The following is a 24,564-nucleotide window of genomic DNA, read 5'->3' as shown; positions in this document are numbered from 1 at the left end:
ACAACTGAGAACTCAGGACCTTCAAAGTGGGTTTCTTTCATAATGAAATACAGTAAACTGCTAAATGACTCTTATAAAACTGAGGGAAAATTTAGAAAACTCGAGTTTCAAGATAGTGAATTTTCAGTGTACCAGCTGTACCATTGTGAACTCAGAACTTTAAATAATTCAAAATTGTGCAGCTGCTGTCTTTGCATAAGAACAGTTAGGATGTATCATGAATTAATTGAAGCATGCCAATATTGGCATTGGCTTCATGCATTGGCTTCATGCAGAACACATGCAGTGCCAGGAGTCCAGAGTGCGCTTGGCCACACTTGAGTACTTGTGCAGCTCACCTCAGTTAATGGTATGCAAAACACATTTGGAATGTCTCTGATAGTTGCTGATTCAATATGCGCACTCCAACATACAGCGCACAACGAAAAGACGTGATGAAATGTGGCATTAGCCTAACCACAATATGGCATCAAGCATCCCTGCCACTTCCTGTCAGAGATTTGAAGCACTGCATACAATCCCGCAGTGGTTGCAAAACTTGTGGCCCTTAGTGAATTTTAATTCTTGAGTGAAAAGAAGACACCGGCATGCTTCAACATTTTCCTGCATCACCCTGTTGACTCTAACTCATCTGAACAGTGATCATTAACCGTGAGCCATGAGGTTTTATAACAAAGTACACTGATAGCAGGCAGGCTAAGAACAGCAAGGCCTAACAATACCTGATTAGCTATTTTCCACTCACTGAAGCTGTAGCCATGGTAACAAAAAAAGGTATTTGTTTGTTGGTGGAGGCATAAATTTCAGACTATCACATTCTTAAGAGATCAGGGCCAAGTCCACCAGATGCAATGCATGAAAACACATGAAAGGCAGCTCATACCATTCTTTGTTTTGGGCACCAGCACCTCATGCAGCTTCTTCGTAAGTGCATTGCGCTCCTCAATGTACTCACTGGTCAGATCTTCTTCAGATGCCTGCACAGCCCCAAAACTAATTTGACTAACGTCCTTCACACATTAGTGGCAAAAATGGCACACACAGATATGGCTTAAATTTACAAGTCATTCAATCTATACTGAAAACATGTATCCACAAAATGTATAAAAATTGAAAAACAGAATTATGATCTTATGGTTTCAAACAAGAAGAGGCATTGAGAAAGATTAAGATGGCTTCCAAGTTCAGAATTTACATTCATGTAGCCCTAAGGAAGCCCAAGCAACAGTAAAAGAGGGCAGACATATTTTGTGACAGTTATATTGAAGAGATTATGAGCTCTGAACTATCTACACCAACAATTGCCACTAACCCTACCTAACAACTGTCAAGTGCATTTATTCTTTTTAGTTTTCACTTAACAGCTAGGAGGACAAAGCACCATCAATTACTGCCATGATACAATGTTTACCACTTTCCTTTGCCATATAAATGCTGACATGCATTGCACGCTTCTTTGTTTAACTACAATCAAACCTCAATATTATGAAGTATATAAAAACACAAATTCAAATGGAACCTGCACAACTTAGTATAGTCATACATAAGAAATGTCATTGGTAATAATTAGACTAGCAATTACTACTGATACCACCTATAAAAGGAGGTAGTATATGTAACTCCAAAATACTAGACATAATATTTGTGATGCTATGGCTACGCATCTTGCTAAGGGAAGATATTCTGAAATAAGTCAAAGCAGAAAAACTACATGAAGCCTGGAAAAAAAAAAAAAGCATTCATAGGCAACTGTAGATAATCATAAAAAAAAAAATTGAATGCTGCACTGCCTTGCTCCAAGACTATTCCATCAACTCATCAACAATGCCTATCAGGATGTCAGTTATCTTTCACTATGAATGAAGGTTGCAGGAATAGAGTAAACTAATTACAACAGGGTTAATTAACAGAAGGCAACTGGACTACCATATAGACTCGTGTAAGGGCCTCACCCCCAACTAGGCAGCCCAAAATTGGAGAAAAAAAAATTGCAACTGAGAAGCAATCATGCTCAGTGCGCTGATGGAGTGTGCAACGTACTTTAGCACAGCACTACTAGATGGCGAGAGCGCTGCTACTTGGCAAGAGCTGACAAATGTGCTAGCGAACCGCACGTAATCAGCAGTGGCTGCTATAGCGACGATGAGCTGCGTTCGCTTTTATGGTGATGGGCGCCCAATCATGGAGGATTACAATAAATTTCATATTTGTAGTTGGAAAAATTTGACCAAATGGCCTGGTCCCGTGTAAGAGCAGCACCTCATCAAAATTAAAGAAGTGCAGCCCTTACACGAGTCTATACGGTAGTTATTTCATAGGCATCATTTGCATGATTCTTGCCATATGTGATCTAGTAGCCCTAAATATGCAATATATTCATTTGTAAATGAGTATCTAAAGAGAGGATCACACAACCAACCTTGGCTGCTAAAAATATTGAATATCATTTTCAAATCAAATTTCATAAATCGAATAGCCTCAACAACTTTATTCGTATTCAAAACTTCAAACTTTTGGCCCCACTAACTAGTCAAGTTTGGTGACAAACTCAGAATGAATATTGCAGAATACAAGCTTCTTACATGACTTTTAAGGATTCATCTCTAACAATAATGGCTTTAACTATGCAATATAAAAACAGGCCATAGTATCCTTAGTTAATGTGTATTTTGGCAAATTAGCCACCAAAATTGTAAGAATTATCCCACTACCTTAAGTCTGTTCCATTTCACATGGCTAAGAATGCTTTAAGATGGAATTCATAGATAAAATTCGCATGGCGAGTACAATTTTTATTAACAATGCATGCAGGGTAGGTTGGAAAAATAACCTACATAGCAAGCCCTAATGCTACATGTTACTGCAAACGCTAAAAGAATGGTAATGACACTATCCCCTTCCAACACAAATTAAATCTGTTACCTGGAAGTTCAATTTCACTACACTTTTTGGCACCTTATTAAAAACAGGCAGTACCAGAACTGATTGTAAATTTTTAATTTTTAAGCAAGCTTTATTGTGTCCACAAGTATGGAGTATGCCACAACCCTGAAAAATATTTCTGATACAGAGACAAAACTGATTAAAAAATCAACCAGCCAATTCATAAACTTGCCCGATATACTACAGAAGAAAAGAAAGCACTTCAAGGTCACCAAACTGGCACCACCAGTAAACACCCAGTTGTCCATTATCCGGGGCTTTGTTGTGCCACGACTTGTGTTTATTAATGAATATTATGCAACACAAGCCAAAGTATACAGTGTTTCAGCAAATACTTTCAAAAAGTTTTTAAAGATTGCGTGTGGCCGATAGCACAATTCTAGTTCATGATCTGGTCTACTCGAAGAGGCGGACATTACTTGCACAAAAAATTGAAATGCATAATCGACTAATTAACAAAAATTTGATAATTAACTTTTTAACTAATTACCTTATGGCTCATATTGCAGTTTACAAATTCTAGCCGTGGAGTTTGCAAGGCGGTTTCTCTTGGAAGAAATTCTCAGGATGACACCAGTTTCGAGATATTAATTCCCAAACTTTGCGGAGAAATGCATTGGCGCTCCAGTTACTTTTAAGCTTCAATGCCTAAAGTGACATTTTGTTAAGAAAGTAACTAGAACGCCAATGCATTTCTCCGCAAAGTTCGGGAATTAATATCTCGAAACTGGTGTCATCCTGAGAATTTCTTCCAAGAGAAACCGCCTTGCAAACTCCACGGCTAGAATTTGTAAACTGCAATATGAGCCATAAGGTAATTAGTTAAAAAGTTAATTATCAAATTTTTGTTAATTAGTCGATTATGCATTTCAAATTTTTGTTCAAGTAATGCCCGCCTCTTCAAGCACACCAGCTCATGAACTATAATTGTGCTATCTGTCACGGGCAACCTTTAAAAATGTTTGAATCTGTTCGCTGAAACACCAAATATATTGTCAAGATACATGCGATGATTTAAAGATTACTGTCTTCATTAATGCGTGCGATTAGGAGGCACTAACTCATTATAGATACAGTGCTGCAAAGGCTATACTATAAGTCTTATAGGTTAATGGAACATGAGAACAAGTGAAGACAACTAGGAATAAGCCCATACTTACCTGAGACAAGTCTGTTAAGAGGGGTCGCTTGACAGCAGGTATAAAAAGCGTGTGGCATTCCAGAGACTTGAACAGGTCTAAAGATACAAAACAATGTCACAGATACAGAACAATGCCACTTAAAGTCCGCATTCTTTACAACGATTATGACTTATGCCTTTATGACCTTAGCAATTATTTAAAGGAGAAATCATGTGCAAGTCTTCTTGATCTTGAGAATTTGTTTACATGTTATATGAAGTGTATACACACAAACAGAAAAAAAAAAAAAAGCTTCATGTACCTACGATTGTGCAAATGAACTGCAAGTAATGGGGTGGGCTAATGTAAAATTGTGCTTTCTTCTACTTTGTGTCTATTCTCCAATCTAAAGTAACTCTGCAGCAACAACTGCACATGCTACTTTCTTTACATAACACTTAACAGAGCAAAACATTTCTGTTTGCAAAGAACATCTCCTGCTAGGCCCTCATGTGTTCTTTCCCATGTGCTACCTTTTTTGAGAAACGTATCAGCCTCTTCCCTCGTTCGATTGCCTAAACTCCCCACATTGACCTTTTCTCTCAGAACTGCAACTTAGGCTGGTTGGTATGGCATTTTTAGAAACTAGCACAGTGCTAAAACACAGGACACACTAAGGGGAAAATATGGAGCATTACACATATACCATGCATCTTTAAAGTTCTCACAAGCGAGTGTGCACTTTGCAACACTGGCCATGCATGCCTGCATGCTCTCATACCGTAGCTTTCTCCTACTAGGCACACTGCACAGCAAGCCACTCGCGCAGAATAGATGACACTCCCATTTTTACATTCCTCTTAGTCCCACCTCAACACCTAACTTCACACATACAGGTTGAACAGCCTAGTTCACATGCTTGCTCAAAACAATGTGTTTTTTAATCACTGCATTAAATGTATCGAGTCTTTTGTAAATATACTTTCTCTTTCAAAAGGAGTTGGGCAATTTTTATTGCAAACTGGTGCAGGTAATGCAAACTAGCTTTAGTTTAGTAACTCATCTGTTGCTACAAGAATATTATAAACGTGGATTCAGTGTCCCTAACCTGAGGACACAGTAATTGTCTACATTTCATACACACACTACAAGAATAAAAAAATGTTTTGCAGGCTGTTTCTAAGAAAATCAAAAGAATGTGTAACATGAAGTTCTTTTAGCAACATACAGCTTGTATCTACAGCTTGGGTAAGCATCCAGATATCTCGCCTTCATGGGCACACTAACTTTTGATGGCTTTGGGTAAAGATTCTGTGTCCAAGGGGTACCCTATGCTCATGATTGCTTTGTGCATGTGATGTTGCAGTGTTGAATGTAAAGAGTGACAGCCGCAGTGTGGCTACACTTGCCTGCTACACCAGTGTTGTTGCAGCTAATGTAAAGAATTAAAACTTATTAGCATGACAAATTGGGCACTTTGGTAGTAGTCCATTGTAAAGTAGCCACATTTAAAATAAGCCTCAAAATTCTCAGCCTTACCTACAATTTCGAGAACCTCGGACTGCAACTTTCGCCAAAGAAGACGGAACTGATCAGCGTAGATGGAAAGAAAGTGACTAATGTAATAAGCAAGCAGATCACTTTGCACATCGGCCAAAGTGATGTTACGTCGACCAACAAACAAATTAAGAACCTCGGAGCACAGATTGCTAGCTTCAACAGCCCCCAGCAATGGATTGTTTACGGGGCACCCTTGTACAACTTCTCTGAACGAGACCTTGGCGACATCGAAAAGTTAGACAGGGCCACCCTCCATACGATCACAGGGCTACCGAAGCACGCGAGGAACGAGGACCTGCTCAAGTTGGTAACGATTCCACCCACACGGGAATATCAATGAAGCACAAATTCGAATGCGATCCCGGTTGGAAAACATGACTCAAAGAAAACAGATCATGGCATGGAATAAACAAGCCCACGCGAAGCCAGAGCCCTCGGAAGGGACCATAACGCCTTATGGGAACCATCACTGGGCATACGGAGGCAACAACGCCCTATCACCAGGCAAAACACCGAAGCTAGAAAAATATTGGAAAGGAGATTGGAACTAAGAATGCTGCCGCACACCGGTGACATCTACACGGAAGCTGCAATCAGAAACGATATAGCCAGCATGGTCTGGGTAAGCACATCTGCATCCCAACACAATGGCTATCACACATGTCAGCTTTGTGGGGGTGCAACCTTGCACGAAGAACACTTGGCCATATGGGGAGCGGTCAACACCATTCCCATTACATGGGAGACATTGTCAGGGGTGGAACTGCCCAAAGTCTTTTGGAGAAATTTTAGGAGCAAGTAAAATTGCAATTTGGAGCAGGTTGGAGTAGACACAATTGCGTTTTGGAGCAGCTTGGAGCAGACTAAATTTCATTTTGGAGCAATTTGGAGCAGACAGACAGACAAGGAACTTTATTAGGGTCCTGAGGAGCCAGCCATTGGAGCCTCAGAGAGCAGATAAAATTTCATTTTGAAGTAGTTTGGAGCAGGCCAATCTGAATTTTGGTGGAATAATGGAATATAGCAGCACACTTCGAAACCACGACAAAACACAGAATAAAACTACACAAAGCGCGTAGTAGAAGCGCGCTTTGTAGCTATAGCTTACTAGACTATGGAAGAGTGAGTTGGGCGGCGGCAAAGCGCATGCTTTCCTGTAAAGCCAAAAACATCGGTGGCATTATGATCAAACTAGATATTCCCGTGCCAACTCTCATGATGATAGCGGAAAATGTTCTCAAATTATGCGGTCCAATTGACACGGTAACAATTTCTGGGTCACCATATGTCAGCGCAGACCCAGGGAGCTGCAATCAACCATGGACTGGTATAACGTAAAACTATTCCAATCTTTTTTTTTTTTTTTTTTTATTGTGATAGCTATTATATGGACACTCCAGGCACATTTTAGCTGTCATCATCAGCGTGATCTTCCGTATAAAGTCCAGGGGATAACATCGTCGCCACATGCCGTATGCAGTATGTGCGAGTGAAAGCGTGCGAAGGTGAGCCGAGGATGGCGGCTCGATATCACGCGCGCAAGGGAGGAAAGAGGGGAGGAAGTGCACCGTCTTCCGTTGCACCAAGGTCCTTCCCTACTTTTCAGCATAATAGAAAGTATTGAAGGACCCTGGTCGTGCGCAAGGCACCGGGAGGGGGGATTCTTCTATAGCGGCGGCCGCGTATGGTGCGGCCGCGCGGGCCCTATCTTGAAAGCAATCTGCGATAGGGACAGACTGCGAGTGCTTCGTGTGTGCTGTGTTTTCGCTGCTTAGTTCGCGTTGAAGCGAGAGGCAGCACTAAGGTCAATTAGACCGCTGCTGCTGCCCGCGCTTCTCACTCCAACGTTTTGACAGAGAGTTTCCGGCCATAGAGTGAGATGTGTTTGTTTGCCTGTGCGCGTGACACCATGCTTGTTAGTTTAGTTAGTAAGCGACTGTTTACAAGTTTACACGGTCAATAAAACTACTATCCTTACTTCATATAGCTGTCTACTAATTTGCTACCGCAATCGATGCTTCGCCTTTCGGGCGAAACTGCGACTTCCCACAGCTTCCCACACTCCATGTCCTCGCCAAACCCAGCGGACCAAAATCCATACCACAAGATATGGGCCGAAGGCTCTCCTAGCAGAGCCCTGATGCATTACATTCGCACTAAAATAAAAGCAGACAGTAAACAGACTATTAGAAGCTACACCAGTACACGTGTTCGACGACAAGAGTGGGTTTACTCGCACGGAAGAGCTTTTGAACAGGGTTATGGCCAACGCTGAATGCCCACCACACACTTGACAAATGGCACCAAACCAGACAAACTACGACTGCCAACCCTTATACCCGATGCACACATTGTCAGGAGTCATGCAGAGCAGACTTGCAACACCTCATTTGGAGCTGTGCAGCTTTTTCACGAGAGATCCAACATTCAACATTTACTGCACGGAGACATTAGAACCCCAGTAAATCGAATACAAACTAACCCTGAAACACAGAAAGCCATTGCGACATATGGCAGACAAAGTGGCTTGTTTCCAGTAGTGCAAGAGGAGTCGACAAGCTCATGCGAGAGCAGCGGAACTGAACATGCACCTAGTAATAACAAAGTCTGCATAAAGGGGAAAATCAAACTGAAATAAAGATGTGCCTCAGCCAACAATCCAGAAACCCACATTCATTCCCCACCTAATTCCCAACAGTGGCCGAGAGCCATCCCCTTCCTTAAAATAAAGGCTTTATTCATTCATTCAAGCTATGGTGCTGAAAACTTGTAAATATTATATATGAAATTTTCCTAGCTTATTTTAAGTTTAATAACCATTTCTGTTTCTCTCTTTTGGTTCTAATTTTACCAAGCTTCATTTACTTATATTTTTCCAAAATGTTTGCAAAAAATAACCGATTCCTCAGATTTCACTAACAGAGTGGGTATCAATGGCTTCAGCATAATTCAAGGAATCCAATAAGACAAACCTTACTGCTCTGACAACCCCAGAACAAGAGTAGCAAGACTTCTGAGTATCAACAGAGTGCAATCAGCGCAATAAAGTTGTTTCTATTGGATTTCTTGGATCAAGCTGAAGCCATTGATACCCTGTCAGCTAAATCTGAGTAACAAATTTCTCAGAAAATTTTACGGAAATTCAGATAAGGGACGCTTGCAAAAAATGAAGACCAAATCATATAGGCAAAAATTGACCGCATATTTGAAAAGAGCGCATAAAATTACAAATATCCACAAGTTTTCAGCAACATAATTTTAGTTAATTTTTAGAATAAAGATCCTCAAAAAAAGTTTTTTGTCTAAGACGTAACTCCCCTTTTAGGTGGTGCTGCTTTATAATGGCAAAGAATTCTTGTGTTGTCAATCTGAAAACGATGGAAACCTAGTCTGTAGCTCGAGGCTATATGTGATTTTAAAGACCTCTGCTTACTTCCGGCTTCACACCCATTGGTGCTGCACTGACTCCCATTTGAGGAATGCATTTCCCATTTGTTTCAGACCAGTTCAGACAAATGAACTCATTGAGATCATATAACCTCTCTCAAACAGCAACATTTCTTTCCTATTTGCATTGTAAAAAAAAAAAAAATGCATCCAAGTGTTGAACAGTATGGAAGCTCACCAAAATGACATAGGACATGCTGTTTTCACAACATGCAAATGCAGCAAGTTTCAACTTGCCACAGGAAGCAGGATGTTAGTCTCATCTGTCCTTCTGGAGATGCAAAAGGGGCCATGCAGTGCCAATTCTCAATAGCCAGTGGTGGAAGCACCTAGCAGGTGTACAGTTCCCATGGGACCATTGTATGAATTTTATACTGTATTATAATGAATATTTCTCATTAAGTCTACTTATTCTGAACTAAAACAAATTCATCAATATATATTTTTTTCCAGAGGATTAATTACCATGCATGAGGGAGAAGTCTCGATGCTTTGTGCTGCTAAGGAATCCAACATTACTCATATATGTCATCAATAGACCTGTTTGCAGACGACTGTGTTGTCTATGGGGAAATTAATAGTATGTGCCATGTGGATCAGCTGCAGAATGACTGAAGAATTTACAGGTGGTGTATGCAATGGAATATGCATCTAAACACTAAAAAATGCGTGAATGTCTGTTTTCCTAAAAAGAAAAAGCCAATTGTAAGTTATCTCACAGACAATGAACTCGTAACAAAAACTGAAATTTACAAATATTTGGGAGTGTTATTTTCTTCTAATTGTACGTGGAGCGCACATGTCGATGAGTTGGTCGCAAAAGCTGGCAGGGCATGGAACTTCATGTAGTGGAACCTGAAAAACTCAAAGTTGGTTTTAAAAAATGCTGCATACTTAACATGCATTCGGCCAATATTAGAATACTTTTGTCCCCTCTGGGAACCATTGGAGGTCATTTTGATTGAGTGTTTAGAAAAGTTGCAAAACCAAGCGGCTAGGTTTGTCTTAGCCCGATATGAAATAGGGGAGAGCGTCACTGCAATGAAGCATGAAATTGGCTGGCAGTATTTTTCTTTGCAACATCGGAAATAGAGATGAAAATTCTTTTTCCAAGTGCATAACAGCAAAACTGGAATTGACAAGGTAGAACACTTTTTGAAAACATCTCAAAGCATAATGACCATGTGTTATAAATTAACACATGGTCACTTTTAATTAACACTTTTAATGAAAGAACACATATACACCCAAAAGAAATCTTTATTTTCTATCTAAATGTGCAAAGCACACCGAGAATAAGCATAACGAACGAAAAGAAAAATATCTTGCAGAAACTTTTTTTAGCAATAGCAAGGAAACCCCAGGCAGAAAACGAAGTGGGCTTCACCCCAAGCCACCTATGGCTTCGTTTCAAATTTGTACAGACAGAAGCTCTCATCATGTGACCCATAGGTGTACATTTCATTTGCTTTACATCATGTGCGTGACACCACTGAAGCCACAGACCTTGCATCAGCCTGTCTCCTCTGACTGTGCAAGAAAGCGAGTTGCGTGCCAAAGCGCTACATCATCCTGTGTTCCTGCTCAAAACCAACAGATGATGCTTGCTGCCAGTCATTCAGTGTTGGTCGAAGACCGGAACCGGAACTTGGCGGAAAAAAAACTTTTCTGGTGCAACATTCATCCATACAAGGTTAAAGAAAATCAATTTAGGACAAATCTGCAATTTTTTTTTTTTCGGGAGTGTTGCTGAGTGGAACGGTTTTCTTGAAAAACAAATGTCCTGTAAAAAATTATGTTTTTTGAAATGTCGTAACCCTTCCTTCTGGCAATGCGAGTGATTTCTGAATAAAGGATAAAGATAACACCTTGCTCATACTTTAGTGTACCCTGTATGTGTTTGCATGAATTGCAACAATTTAAACACAGATACACAATTATACAGTGCTCCCAAACATGCCTATACACACAGCATAAGGACACCAAAACACCATGTTCAGTGCCTACAGCCAACCTTCGCCTTTATTTTTGTCTAAAGCACCCATTCACCCCTCCCCCCCTAAACCAATATCACCCGCAAAAAACTACGCATGATAAAAGTAATTTTACAATTTTTTAAAATACCAACGCTTACAACACTTACACACTAATGACATTTTTGTGAATTCTTCTTTAAAAGAGCCCCAAAACATCTTTAAATAGTGAAAATGGTTTTGTATTGAAGGGAAGAGCCTGATGATTTCCTACCAAGAATTAAAAAGACTCAACAATCAAAAGTTGCCCTGGATGACTTTTTATAATGCTTTACCTATCCTGTTGCAAGTTATAGCATGCTGGAATTAAGATGCATGGTTCTGCCTGCTGAGGACAATGTCTCATCCAGAGATATGGCACCATGCTCAATTTTAATGCAATTACCATTTATGGGGATTTCACCAAGTTTTCGGTATGCTAGACCCAGTAGCGCACAGACGGAGGGGGGGGGGGGTTGTAACCCCCCCCCCCCTGTGGCAGAGTTAACCCCTCCTTTTGTTTAACCCCTTTTCTTTCCTTGCGCCTTTGAGTACTGCAACTAAGATGTAAGACACGCAATCGTCTGCACACTCGCAAACTTGCACAAAAAGCGCATTTTTTGACAATTTCCCGTGAAGAAATTGAAATTAGTGCTGTTTAGATAGTATTGGCAAACTGTCAACCCCCCCCCTGGCAGAGATCCTGGGTGCGCTACTGGCTAGAACTCGACAAACCTCTTTCCCATCAACTTGGGTCTCTGGGTAGTCTGTGGTCGAATGGGTAGGGCATCGGAATGCTGTGCTGAGGGAACCAAGGTCGAAATCAACCGTGGGACCAACTTGGGTCACTGGCTATGTGCCAATGGCTATCCCTTTATTGACATGTGTTGCCTACAGGCAATGTACCAGAAAAAAAAATTTTTTTTTCTTGCCGAGTTTTAGTATTGAGTACAAAGTTCCTGGCTAAATCAAAATGTCTTCAGCCAACACTGAATGACAGGCAGTAAGCATTATTTGTCGGTTCAGAGCAGGAACACTGGACGAGGAAGAAGTTTGGCATGCGAGTCACAGTATTTTGAAAGCAAGGTCAGAAGAGACAGGCTGATTCAAGATATCCAGCTGCAGTGGTGCCACACATGTGATGTAAAGCAAATGAAATGTACGCCTATAGTTCACATATGATGAGAGCTGTCCATACAAATTGAAAACGAAGTCTTAGGTGTCTTAGGGTGAAGCCAACTTCCAGTTTCCTGCCTGGGGTTTTCCCCCTATAGCTGAAAAAATGTCAGCGAAATATTTTTCCTCGTTGATTATGCTTATTCTTATGTGTTTTGAACATTTAGATACAAAATAAACGTTTTGTCTGGGTATTTATATGTCTCGTCCTTAAAGGGTTATGTGCCGGTCTGCAATGAACCTCTGACACCAACTTGGGTACTAGAAATGTGCCCCCGAGTATATGCCGCTTTTCAATGGACCTCTTTCACAGCAACTTGGGTCACTTGGATCTAGGACGCATGCGAGTTCTGGTTGTTCATGGGTGAAGAGCTCACTTCCTAGCATGCTTCCTAGCAATAGGTATGTGCCACATAACATGTGCACCAATTACACACCCATCATGATAGATTGCTAATCACATTAATGTTGCATATCGTCTCAAAAGAATGGTTGTGCCACCCATTTTTTAAGACCTAGTCTCAATTGGTTGCTGATGGTGTAGGAATGCAAGTAACTCTATGTGCTTGATTTACTTTCACTTTTACCCTGACGAGTGATTGAGTGGTATGCTAAGCAAGCAGCTATGCCAACTTCCTCAGTTTTCATTAAACACTCTCTATCAAGCTTGTAGCAATATTTCAAGGGATATCTTTCAATAGAAGAGTTCATAGAAACAAAGCTATTGATAAAACTGCACAATGCAACTTAGGTTAATGACCTACATTCAAGCCTATTTTAGAACCTCTTGCTTAGAAAAAGAGGACTGAAGCACATTTAAAGCGATACAAGTTCCAGCACACTAGTTTTGGATAACATTAGGGTTGCAGTATTGCAAAAAGCCATGGTCATTTACCACTTTCATACAGGGTCAGGGTCCACACTAGCGTAGGTTTTCAAGCTTAGACACAGTTCATCACGCCTCTGCTTGTCTGCAAGTCATTAGTGATATAAAACTCTAGTGACTGTGCGTGATAAATACTAAAATAAACAGCATTCTCCTTGGACTGCTGTTAAGCTGAGAATTCTATGGTCAACGACAGAACACGTTATGTCAGCTCCTTCAATTTTGCCAGGACATTGACATTGTAAAGCTATAATTACTCACTTTGTTTCAACCGGTTCATCAGGTGGAGCACTTCGAGGCAAATTAGGAAGGCTAGTCCTGCCTGCATTGCAATATGCCTCTAACCATCTGTCTAGTGTGGCTGTTGCCAATCAAGACGTACAAGGATCCAAACAAATAACCATCACAGCACCACAGCGAACTTGTAGCTATTTAAAAAGGCAAACTTTAGAGCAAGGAAGCATGTTTTCTGCAGTCTAGGGGAGTACCATTCGATTCAGGTGTCAACCATATGATCTAATGATTGTGGAGGTTTAGCAACAATGTTGAAAAATGTTGCAAAAGTACTTTACCAAAATTTTCCCTTTAACAGACATTTGTCCCAAGTTTAGCACCTTGACAAAGTAAAGGGTTGTTTAAAAAAGACTTAGAATGGGTTTGGTGCTCTTCACTGCACACTTCGTGTGCCATCTCCTGGCATTTTCAGGTGGCATTGCAACTCCCTTAATTTCCATCAGAAGCCACGTCACTCTCTCAAACGCAATGGCAGCAGTATTCATTTGAACATGAGTGCAACGAGTGTGACAATTTTCATCACAACAACACGAGTGCAACACGACAGACGCAGAAGTGTATGTGGAGGTGTGGTGCAGCACACCATGCAACCGAGTGAACCAAGTGCACCAAGTAAATGAGCGAGTGAGCCGACATTCGAACTAGAACTGGACAGACACAATGAGGTCTGCTTGGACAAGCCTTGCAGCAACTTCATCCCAGTGGTGATTACGGGCAGCTACTGGTCCACTCGACAGCCTACTCTAACACTTTTAGGCCGGACCTACTGGTGAGAGCAGGTAGCTACCAGGTCCGCTCGGGCGCCTCCTGTGCCTGCAGCCACAGCACCGTCTTGAGGGTAAGTGTGGGCGGCTACCTGGTTCCTTCAGTTGCCTTTTCCGGGGCCCTCCAGAGGGACCCGGTTCTGCTTCATGACCACAATTCGAACTCCCAGTCGGTAATGTCAGCAGCTTTCACCATGCCACACAAAGCCCGCCTTTTCCGTTGATTGGCCTAGCCACTGGTTCCAGCCGTCATGATCGCGGCTCTCCCAGTTCTCAGAATTCTCTATACTTGCCGAATGCGTGAGCTCAGACTTTAAGTCGTGCAAAATTTGCAGCTTCGTCTCAAGTGACACATATTTTTGCTTTGTCGGCGCCATCTTCTAAAGCTGGGCTGTCTACTGCTTTGGGGCTGCTTCCGCGGAGCATTTTCGCACTCACTCAGAGAGAGAGAGAGATGGTAGAAAGGGCGGGTGCCACAGTGCGCTTTTCACTTTTCCCCCTTTTTTTCTCTCTTTCTCTGGATGCATATGGAGCACAATCGTGGGGATAGTGGGTGGCGCAGATGAGAAGCACCTGGCGCCATCTTGTGGCGCGCTGTGCCAACTCGTGATGCTCTCCATGGCTTTCGCAATTAAGAGAACACTAGGAATAACATGGAGAACATCCTGATCCGCACCAGCTAGATCGCCGAGGAACTAGAGCATGAGGTAGCACACACCTTTTACCCTCCAGCCCGTTCATTTGCCACCGCCCGATATTTACACCCCTCTGCCGTCTGAAAACTCGAACGGCATCAGTGGACCATTCAGCCTTTTTAAGTTAGAGCTAGCCCTCTTGCAAGTGAAGCGGAACATTGCCCCAGGACGAGACAGGATCTTCTGGAGCATGCTCCAAAATGCAGACATAGCTACTAAGAGCAAGCTCCTTGAGTTAATCAACAAGCAGCTCCCTGCCTAAGCACTGGAAGCATTCCGTTGTCATACCAATACCGAAACCAGGCAAGCAACTGACACAACTCTGCAATATGCGACGCGTCTCACTTACTCCAATCATTTGTAGATTAATTAAAAAGATGGTTGTGCAATCATGCAATCTCACAAAGAACACTTCTCCCACTATCTCGAGAAGACCGGGTACTTCCACCCCTTCCAGACCGGATTCTGACCGCAGTTGGGCACACAGGATAGCCTCTACTTTCTGCATACCGCCCTCAACTACGAGAGGAAGTTTTGCAGAGGACGACCACACATACTAGTAGCGGTTGACTTGAAGAAAGCTTTTGACACCATTGGCCACCCTGCTATGTGGAACCAGTGGTGGAGTTTCGAACGGATACGCAGCGGCCCCTCGTGGGCATTACGCATGCACTTTAGTCATACAAAAAAGCCAGTGGCGGTACAATGGGTGCTGTGCAAAAGCCGTGCGAAAAAAAGGTTGAAGGCCGTCATTATTAGTCTATTATTTTACGCCAGAACTTTGTGCATGAGCAACAGCAAGATTGGATTCAATCAGGCAGACTAGGCGAGCTGAATGAGCCCAGTCACTGCATCTTCATGTCGCGCTCTCATGCCGTTTCAGCAATTTCTACAGCATCTCAGACGCAATAGCCATGTGCATTAGATTTTGTTGAAAGTAAAAACATGTTTGATTGAGAACCTGTTTATAGTACAAGAATATCAATAAAGCCGTTTATTTTTTTTTTTTGGAACGCAAGTAATATTAGTGCCACCGGACTTTAATGCACAATTTTTTAAATGGTGTACGGTGTCTGTGCCTGGTGACAAAAAGAAAAGGATGCAAATGACATTGCTAATCATGCAATCTCACAAAGAACACAGACAGTGAACACTTTGTGCTTACAGCAGAAACAGTGCATCGCTGCTACGTGCGAACAAATATTGGCTATGCAGCTTCTATTCCAGGCAAAATAATGTCCACTAAAGTACAGTGGTGCAGATTGTTCATTTTATTAAGAGTGATGTTCGCTGTCAAACGTTAGCACCAACAAACGTTCCGATACATTGTACAAGTCAAGTTCATCTGTAGAGCACGGCTACAGACAGCGCACGGCGAACCGGCTCGGCCATGCTGGCATTGGAGCCGACGGCTACTCATGGCGCTGAGGCTTGTTTGTCACACGCGCACCCTGGGCAGCGCTGGTTCCCCATTATGAAAGCAGTCGAAAGCACCCAAGCAGACACCAGAATGGTCAACTTCATCAAGGCATTCTTAAAGGACAGGATGTATAAAATTCAGTTATCTCCAGGTCATTCAGCCAGGCACTTCACCAACCCTGTAGGAGTCCGTCAGGGGTCGGTCATCTCCCCGACATTCTTTAACATCGTCATGGCGAAAGTCGCATGGAGGTTAAACGCAGTTGACAATTTGGGTTACAAGTACACTGATGATTTAATCCTGTGAACGACCTATAGGCTCAACACAGCTGAACAAGTTACAACGCTAAAAAACGCAATGGACATAATTGGTCGGGAACTGAACATTACCGGTATGGTCCTCACCAGAGAAGGCGCACTACATCACAATACATTACAAACATGGAAGTTCCAACGTCACCCTTTACTTCAACGAAAACCAAGTTCGCCAACCGGAATATGGACAGCTCAATATACTGGGTTTCCCAATCAACATGGATGCCACAGCAAGCACTTGGCTGCAACTGTTGAAGCAGCAATGGAAACCAACTGTGCACCTTATCGAGAGGCTAACCGATCACAGCGGAGGGCCTGAAACAGAGGTTGAACAACGGCTTACGGCAGCTGTGCTCATCGCCACGATAAGGTACGGAACTCCACATTACGAACTGATGGCTGCCAACAACAAGCAACTTGACAAGCTACACAATGCGTCTATGAGGGCTATCACTGGCCTACCAATACACTCAAAAATAGAAGAGCTGCACAGATATTCCTGCCCTCCCATTGGTAGAAGCACTGGCTAAAACTCCCAAAGATAACCACGAATCGAGGCTTAGGAACACATGGAACACATGGTCAGCGACTGCTATCTAGATTTCATAGCACGAACCTGCACCTGCCAGAGCTGGACCACCTCCTTCTACACTGAGATGAAATAAGGGTTACGGAACCGAGACCAATCCCCACGAACACCAAAGGCGAATGCAGGGCACACCGACAACAAAGAGTATTAGACGCCCAAGAAAAGCACCAAGGAACAAAAGTGTACACTGACGTTGCCTTACAATACGATGAAGGTTCAGGCAAAATGTATGTAGCTAACACTTATTACACAGAAAACGGGCAAGCACACGCCATGAGTCACAGCGGCTATGTTCCCTGGACAGCCACAGAGCTTGAACTACAAGCCATCGAAGAAGCCATTCAACCCTGTGATGGGCACACAGAAGCCATGGTTCACATTAAAACTGACGGTCAAGAGGACCTCAAGCAATTGAACTCACGATCCTATAGAACTACCATGGCGCACAACATCAAACAAACCTGCCACCACCTGCGGGATAATAGACGTGTACGCCTTCTTGTACACTGGACACCACGCCACAACATGAGGGGAGCGGGGAACAGTGCGACCCCCGAGGCTGCAGGCAAGAAAATGAGAGAGAACTGCCATCGCAGTTTTGAAGTGAGCTCACCATTGCTGGACCCCTCCTATGGCTCCCTGTCATCCACCACTGAGCCAGACCACAAGATTGCCTGCCTGAAGCACATGAGGAAGGCTATACTACGAGAGTCCATTCCTAGTATCCTTCCTCCCAATCCCCTTTGTCTTCCCAGAGCAGCGCCGGTTCTTATCCACAATGGAAGAGCTAAGGCATCTATTACACCGGATGTTCAGAGCAAGTGGAGAGGAACACAAATAGGATGCCCCAACCGTTCTGCGATCAACGTCGATCTCAAAGATACGATCTGGTCCTGTCCTGCTACAGCCAGCCTCACGGACAAGCACACCCGACCTCTAAGGGTAGCGTCATACGTTGGCTGGGTCACAGCGCAAGGAGATGCCACCAGAATAATTAACACTTTGCTTGCCCTTGCTAAGGAGACAGGCATCCTTACTTTCACCTGGTCCCTTACCCCCATCTTAGGCTACAGGCGATCCTTCCTAATAAAAGTTTCAATCAATCAATCGATGGCTTCTACAATTGGCGCGTGGCTGGGACACTGCCCGGTAATGGCAGCAGATATGAACTCGCATAAGCAAATTTTCCACCCCATCTCAGCATCATTCATTTAAGTGGAACTTGACAAAACAAATGTCAAGCTCAGTCCACACGAAAAACTCCCTACAAAAGGCAACATTTTTCTTGTTGTACCTAACATCCGGTCATAACATATTGTTATATATATGCTCTTTTTTTTTCTCAAAACCCTAATGCTTAAGTTGATACACTAAGTCAGATCATTGTTATAATCAATATAGTGTTATACATGGTATTGTTATAAGTGGACTGCACTGTACATAAAAGGGGACAAAAGTGCTCACAATTAAGTTACAGAAATAAAGGTTTCAGAGCATCCAGTCTCAGTCTTTGTTGAACAACTCTCATAGGACCTGCTGGACAAACAGACAATGATGACCACAACAAACAGCAAGAGTTTATTTCGAAGTATTATTTCACGCTGCCTGTAAGGACCACAGAAGATAAATGGGGAAAGCATTCAACTATAGTTTACCTTACCTTAAACTGTTGTTAGCTGTTTATGCTAGCTTTAATTATTGCAAATGCAAAGAAACAGTCACCTACCCAAGAGGCTTATTTTGTATTCTTCGCTCTCCCTGGTATGTGCTTCCATTAGCCTGCGAAGCCACTGTGTAGGTGTTTCATTGTTATCAGTTGTCTGCACGAAGTCTTGTACAACCTGTTCCATCCAAGGTAAAAGAAAACAAGGAATTTAACTAGAAGATATGCAACATGACAACCAAATCATGATTATAAAACATCAAATGGGCTGGTTGCACTATCACAAAAATGAGAGCATGTTGACCACTTTCCGTCTTGGAACTTTATTTCATTCATTCTAAGCAATTTTTTTAAGGTCCCACAAATATTCTAGCTTGAGAATGAGGCTATTCCTTAGAGTTTAACACCCAACCAACTCAGACAGAGCAACAGACCACATGCAAAACCAGGCAAGCAGACTTCAAAGGTTAGATGCTTCCAGTAAAATGGTGGCCCTTTGGCTGGTCCACCATTTTATTGGGGCTCGCATGCTGACAGAAATAACAAAGAGAATAACATGTCTGATCACATTCCTTGCTTTGCAACCATTAGGAGAGTGAGCACCACCTCTGGAAAGAAGCCTGCTTGCAGAGCTTTGTCATCATTGCAACTGCGTGCATGTTGCTGCAGGAGAGAAGGTGCACTTGAATAGAGAAAATTAGCATATTTCATGTTTATGTACTGGAAATTTGATGGTTTGAAAGTTATCATGCATATTTAACGGTTCTTTAAGGGTTTATAACATGGTCTTACCTAATGTAACAATTGAATTGAATTATATATATATATATATATATACACATGCACACACATAACAGTCCTACATGCACATGGACATTATATGCTTGAGTACAACATCTTGAGAGGCTAGTTGGTCCCTTTTAATAATTGCTTACCAATTGTGCAAGTCGGGAAAAGGGACAACACGCAAAAAGGAACTTTCATGTTCCTCCTTATGTGTTCTCTTTTTTCTTCGCTTGGGTAAACAACAGTTAAAATTTTAAGCAGTAGAATCTTTATAATATCCCTGCAGTTTTCCTTTTAATGCTAGCTCTACTTGTACAATGTACAAGAAAGTTCATAAATATGAAAAAGAAAAAAAAATAACACAAATGTGCAATTAAGCAAACTATACAGATGTATTATAAAACCAATTTAACTCAGTTCAGATGTTTAAGTGAACTAGTTTTTGAATCATTACGGCAAATAACAAGATTCATGAAATATACATACAGTGCTCAGCGATTCAAATGCGATGCTCGGAGTGCATGGCTGCTGGCCCTTTTTTGCGCCACCACTGAGTGGTGAAGACACTAAGCTGATTGATTGTGATATTTAATAAAACCAGAGAGCCTTCATAGCACACTGTGACTGTATTTGGTCCGACAGTGATCACCCAGTACATTTTAGTGGCGCAAACAGCACCGACCGACATGCGGTCCGAGCATCGCGTTTCAATCGCTGAGCAGTGTACATATGTTCGACCACATAAATATATTTATTCTATTAAGACGTATAAAAAAAATTACATCTACGTTTCAAAAGGCAGAAAAACACGCTATAGAGTAAAGACAATATTCGGACACATACCCACAGCAAAGGAGGAAAGCTTAGCAGGTCATGAACAAACTCTCCATTCCACTTGGCTCGAGACAACTGTGATCTCAAAGCAAAAAGCTGTTAAAAGAGTACAAAGGTAAATGTAGATTCATATTCTACTGCGTAGCTAACAAAATAAAAATTTACTCCTTCTCCCAGAAAATAAAGGAGCTGCAAGGCTTGATATAACAACCACTTATATGGGGCAGCTGATAGCCTGTTCGTGGAAATATCTGCGACAGCTTGAGGACCCTCATGATGCATAGAAGCAATGGCTGCTACAGTGACAGTCAAATCAACCAAAACAAAATTAAGGGCCCTTTCTGTGCGCACAGGGCACTTACGCAAAGCCTGTGCTAGTGCCCTCATTCATTACTACAGAATATTTACTGTACAATATTATGGTACAAAGAAGCACCTTGAGGTGCTTCTCTGGTGTTTCATATAAGAATTCTCAAGAACTGTTCGAGACAGTATTACTGCTTTACATCCCTCCAAAAAAAAAACCATTATGTTCCTGTGGGTCTTGCATAGTGAAAGCATGGTGACCACTGCCTCTACAGATCATGAGAATAAGCTAACATGGTTTCTGAGCGTCACAGAAGCCAGAGAAGAGAGGCTAACACCTGCCCACCTCTTTGTGTTGTTACTAGAAGGCTTTCCGACGAAAGTGCAAAGTTTGCCCACCTTGACATACATGTTTCATTTCATTTTTATTTCCCTTAAATTGCCTATACATGGGCGTTATATAAGGGGAAGCGAATATTACATAGCACTGAACATAGCTTGTTCCAAAGCCTAATTGACACCTGCAATGGCGCAAATTAGGAAAGACGTATAATCAGTAGCACTAGTTTACATACATTGTCTGTTTGTGGAGATTATATGCATGTGATGCAGCCTTACAGTATAACCATTTCTTTTGTTCTATAAAGTAGCAGTACAGTCTATGCTAATTTATCAGCGCAGCAAGAGCTCTGTTGTAGTGGGGGACCAAGAGAGAGACTAAGTTTTACAGCTGTGACACTACTGTCATGATTGAAGTCTCCCAGTATAAACTATAGGCAGCTTTGTTTTATACCTGCAGGTTAAATAAGGTATACACACAGTGTTGAAAGTATGTAACTGGTACAGACGTCTGATAGAGAGACACCAGCACGAACTGTCAGGTAGGCATCTGCCATCATGCATACTCGCTGCGGTGGCTCAGTCAGCTAAGGCATTGCGCTGCTGAGCACGAGATCGCGGGATCGAATCCTGGCCACAGCGGCCGCATTTCGATGGAGGCGAAATGCAAAAACGCCTGTGTGCTTGCGTTGTAGTGCACATTAAATAACCACAGATGGTCAAAATTATTCCAGAGCCCTCCACTACGGCGTGCCTCATAATCAGAACTGGTTTTGCCACGTAAAACCCCAGAAAGAAGAAGAACAAATGCCATCATGCAAGGTTCGTACAGAACATTAGACTCAAAATACAAGGACAATTCATGGGTTTAAAGGATGACAAAGGCCAAATATCAAGGAAAGGGAAACAAATTTTATTCATACACAAACACCGGAAAATATTGATACAGGGTTCATACAGGTCTCAGAAACAGACATTGAAGGACTTTCAAGGCCCTGTCAAAGCTTTTTCAAGGGTGCAGAGCGGCATCCCATGTAGCAATTCTTTACTATAACAACGTTTCCAAAACACTATAGCTAAACTCACACATAACGAAGTCAGTAAATTCGGCACTTTACTTCGTCATATTGAAACTGGACATTTTATGCAAATAAGTACAGTCGCTGACATATTTTTCTTGCACAGAAAAAGCCATAAAGCTTTGCACATTATCGCGCAAACGGAAAAAGAAATGAATTTGATGAGGAAAACTTTTTTTTTTTAATTTCAGAGACCGCGACCAAAGATACACTTTCATGCCAGGTCGTTATCTATACATCGACGGTACAAAAAGAAGCCTGCAAAGCTTTTGTGTCCACTCCACTGCGGCAGCTGATAGCGTCACCCGCAGCAGGATGACTTCGCACCCACCACTTTAGTTCGGCCCCAACTCTGACACTGCCTATTCAAATATACATGCAAAACACAGATATGCTTTTCTGAGACAACCCCTAGGCCGATTTTAATTAAATTTGCAGCATTTGAGGTAAAAAGTTAAATTCCAGTGCCTGTAGCAAGCGGAATTTTGATGTATGTCGAATATTTTTTACAAAGGTTGCCGGAAATTGACAACTTTGAAAAAAATAGAAGCACGAAGTTTACAAATCTGCAACTCTGCGCCAAGAACAAACATTGCAGTTCTGTAAATTGCATCCATCAGAACACCCAAAGCGACCAAATTTGATATATTAATTTATGAAAGGAAAAATATTTATCCACCCGAATGTAGCATGAAGGTACAAAGGAAACCCATATGGGTTTCTCATAAAGAAAGCTTTGCAGTTGAGGAAAAATTTGTCCTGGTGCGGGATTCTAACCAGGGACCAACGCCTTTCCGGGGCGGTCGCTCTACCATCTGAGCTAACCAGGTTAGCTCCTGGTTACCTCAGGTGGTAGAGTGACCAGGAGCTGGGTCGGAGATGGTAGGTCAGCTCCTGGTTAGCTCAGATGGTAGAGCGACTCCCCCGGAAAGTCGTTGGTCCCGGGTTCAAATCCCGAACTAGGACGAATTTTTCCTCAACTGTGAAGCTTTCTTTCTGAGAAACCCGTATGTAGCTTCGTGCTACATTCGTGTGGATGACAGTTTTTCCCTTTCATAATACTTCCTCCACCTTGTGGGATTCTACAGAACTGATTTACCACCATACTAATTTATATGCTACGTGAACTTGTTACAATGTTTACAAAGGTTTTGCAAAAGTGCTACTCACATATTAGTGGTGCATTTGAGAGCCAATGTATAATACATCAAGTTTGTCTGCTTTAGATATGCTATTAGATACAATTTACAGAATTGCGATATCGTTTTTCATTGCAGAGTTACAATGTTGTAAAACTGATAGCTTCGTTTTCAGAAAATGTGCGATTTTCAGCAATTTTTGCTAAAATATAGACAGCGTAAATCGAAAATTTATTACAACAGTCACTAGACTAACTTTGCAACAAACCTTGCCCCATTTGGTGCAGTGGTTGCCAAGAAAAACAATTTCTCCTTTCCAGTGTATTTAGATAGGTGCCCCCGAGCTAAAGCTGCCTCTTAAATTTAAAGATAAGGCAAGAGGGCCGTGTGAAAAAAAAGTGAGCCGCTGCACCCACTTCTGTGCTACGCACCAAACGCAGCAGAATTTCGCCGCATTAGCAGCCTCGCGCGCCTTTCTCCTGTCTCTCTTCCACTCTTTCGAAAGACGAGTCTGACAGCCGTCCGACGGAGAAGGGGTGAAAAGGTCAGAGGAGAGAGTGTGAGAGGGTGTGACTGCACCAAACTCGTGCCGTGCAGGGCACGTGGATCAAAGGCGAGTGTGACAAAAGTGTGTGGCACGCAAACGGGTGCAACGTCTCGCTTTTTTTTCCTTCTCTTTTTTTCACTGTACCCTTGTTTCTAAAATGGCGAGTTCGCTGGGTCCACGCTGATTCGCCATAACAAGCTGGTCACAGAATTGATCTTGGACTGTATTACCGTATTTTCCGGTCTATAACTCGCACCTTTGTATAAGATGCACCCCCCTCAAAATGGCAGTTCTTCCGAAAAAAAATGTATATAAGTCGCACCGTTGGATAAGACGCACCTGTTCGTTCGGTAAGCGATTTAAAAAAAAAAAATTGGAGTGACGTTACACTCTGTGAATATTTCCACTCCAGGCGCATTTCTGCCGTCGTGATTGCCGCGATGTTCCGTATAAAGTCGAAGGGTGATAAGATCGTCCCCGCACGCCGTATGCTATATGTGCGAGTCAAAGCGTCCGACGGTGAACCGAATCGCGCACAAGGGAAGAAAGCGGGAAGGCAGCGCAGGAGGGAGGGGGGGCGGCTTGTACTCTGGTAGCAACTATGTAGTTTGCGCAGCGGCGCACGCCGTATGTTGACAGTGATCTACAGA

At 42.4% G+C, this 24,564-nt stretch overlaps 1 protein-coding gene across 2 annotated transcripts in view; it reads right to left on the bottom strand.

The window, feature by feature from the left end:
- The window catches only part of LOC119436551 (guanylate-binding protein 4-like), a 162,635-nt gene that overhangs the window by 116,075 nt on the left and 21,996 nt on the right, over window positions 1–24,564 (bottom strand). For both annotated transcript variants that reach the window (XM_049658538.1, XM_037703429.2), the window contains exons 6-9: window positions 20,514–20,600; window positions 18,948–19,062; window positions 4,104–4,180; window positions 884–977 (exon numbers count right to left, since the gene is read on the bottom strand). In XM_049658538.1, coding sequence (XP_049514495.1) covers window positions 884–977; window positions 4,104–4,180; window positions 18,948–19,062; window positions 20,514–20,600 — 373 coding nt within the window. The remainder of the gene's footprint in view (window positions 1–883; window positions 978–4,103; window positions 4,181–18,947; window positions 19,063–20,513; window positions 20,601–24,564) is intronic.

This window comes from Dermacentor silvarum, chromosome 1 (assembly GCF_013339745.2).
Source record: "Dermacentor silvarum isolate Dsil-2018 chromosome 1, BIME_Dsil_1.4, whole genome shotgun sequence".
NCBI classification, from domain to species: Eukaryota; Metazoa; Arthropoda; class Arachnida; order Ixodida; family Ixodidae; genus Dermacentor; species Dermacentor silvarum.
This window is presented reverse-complemented; position numbering and strand designations above follow the sequence as displayed.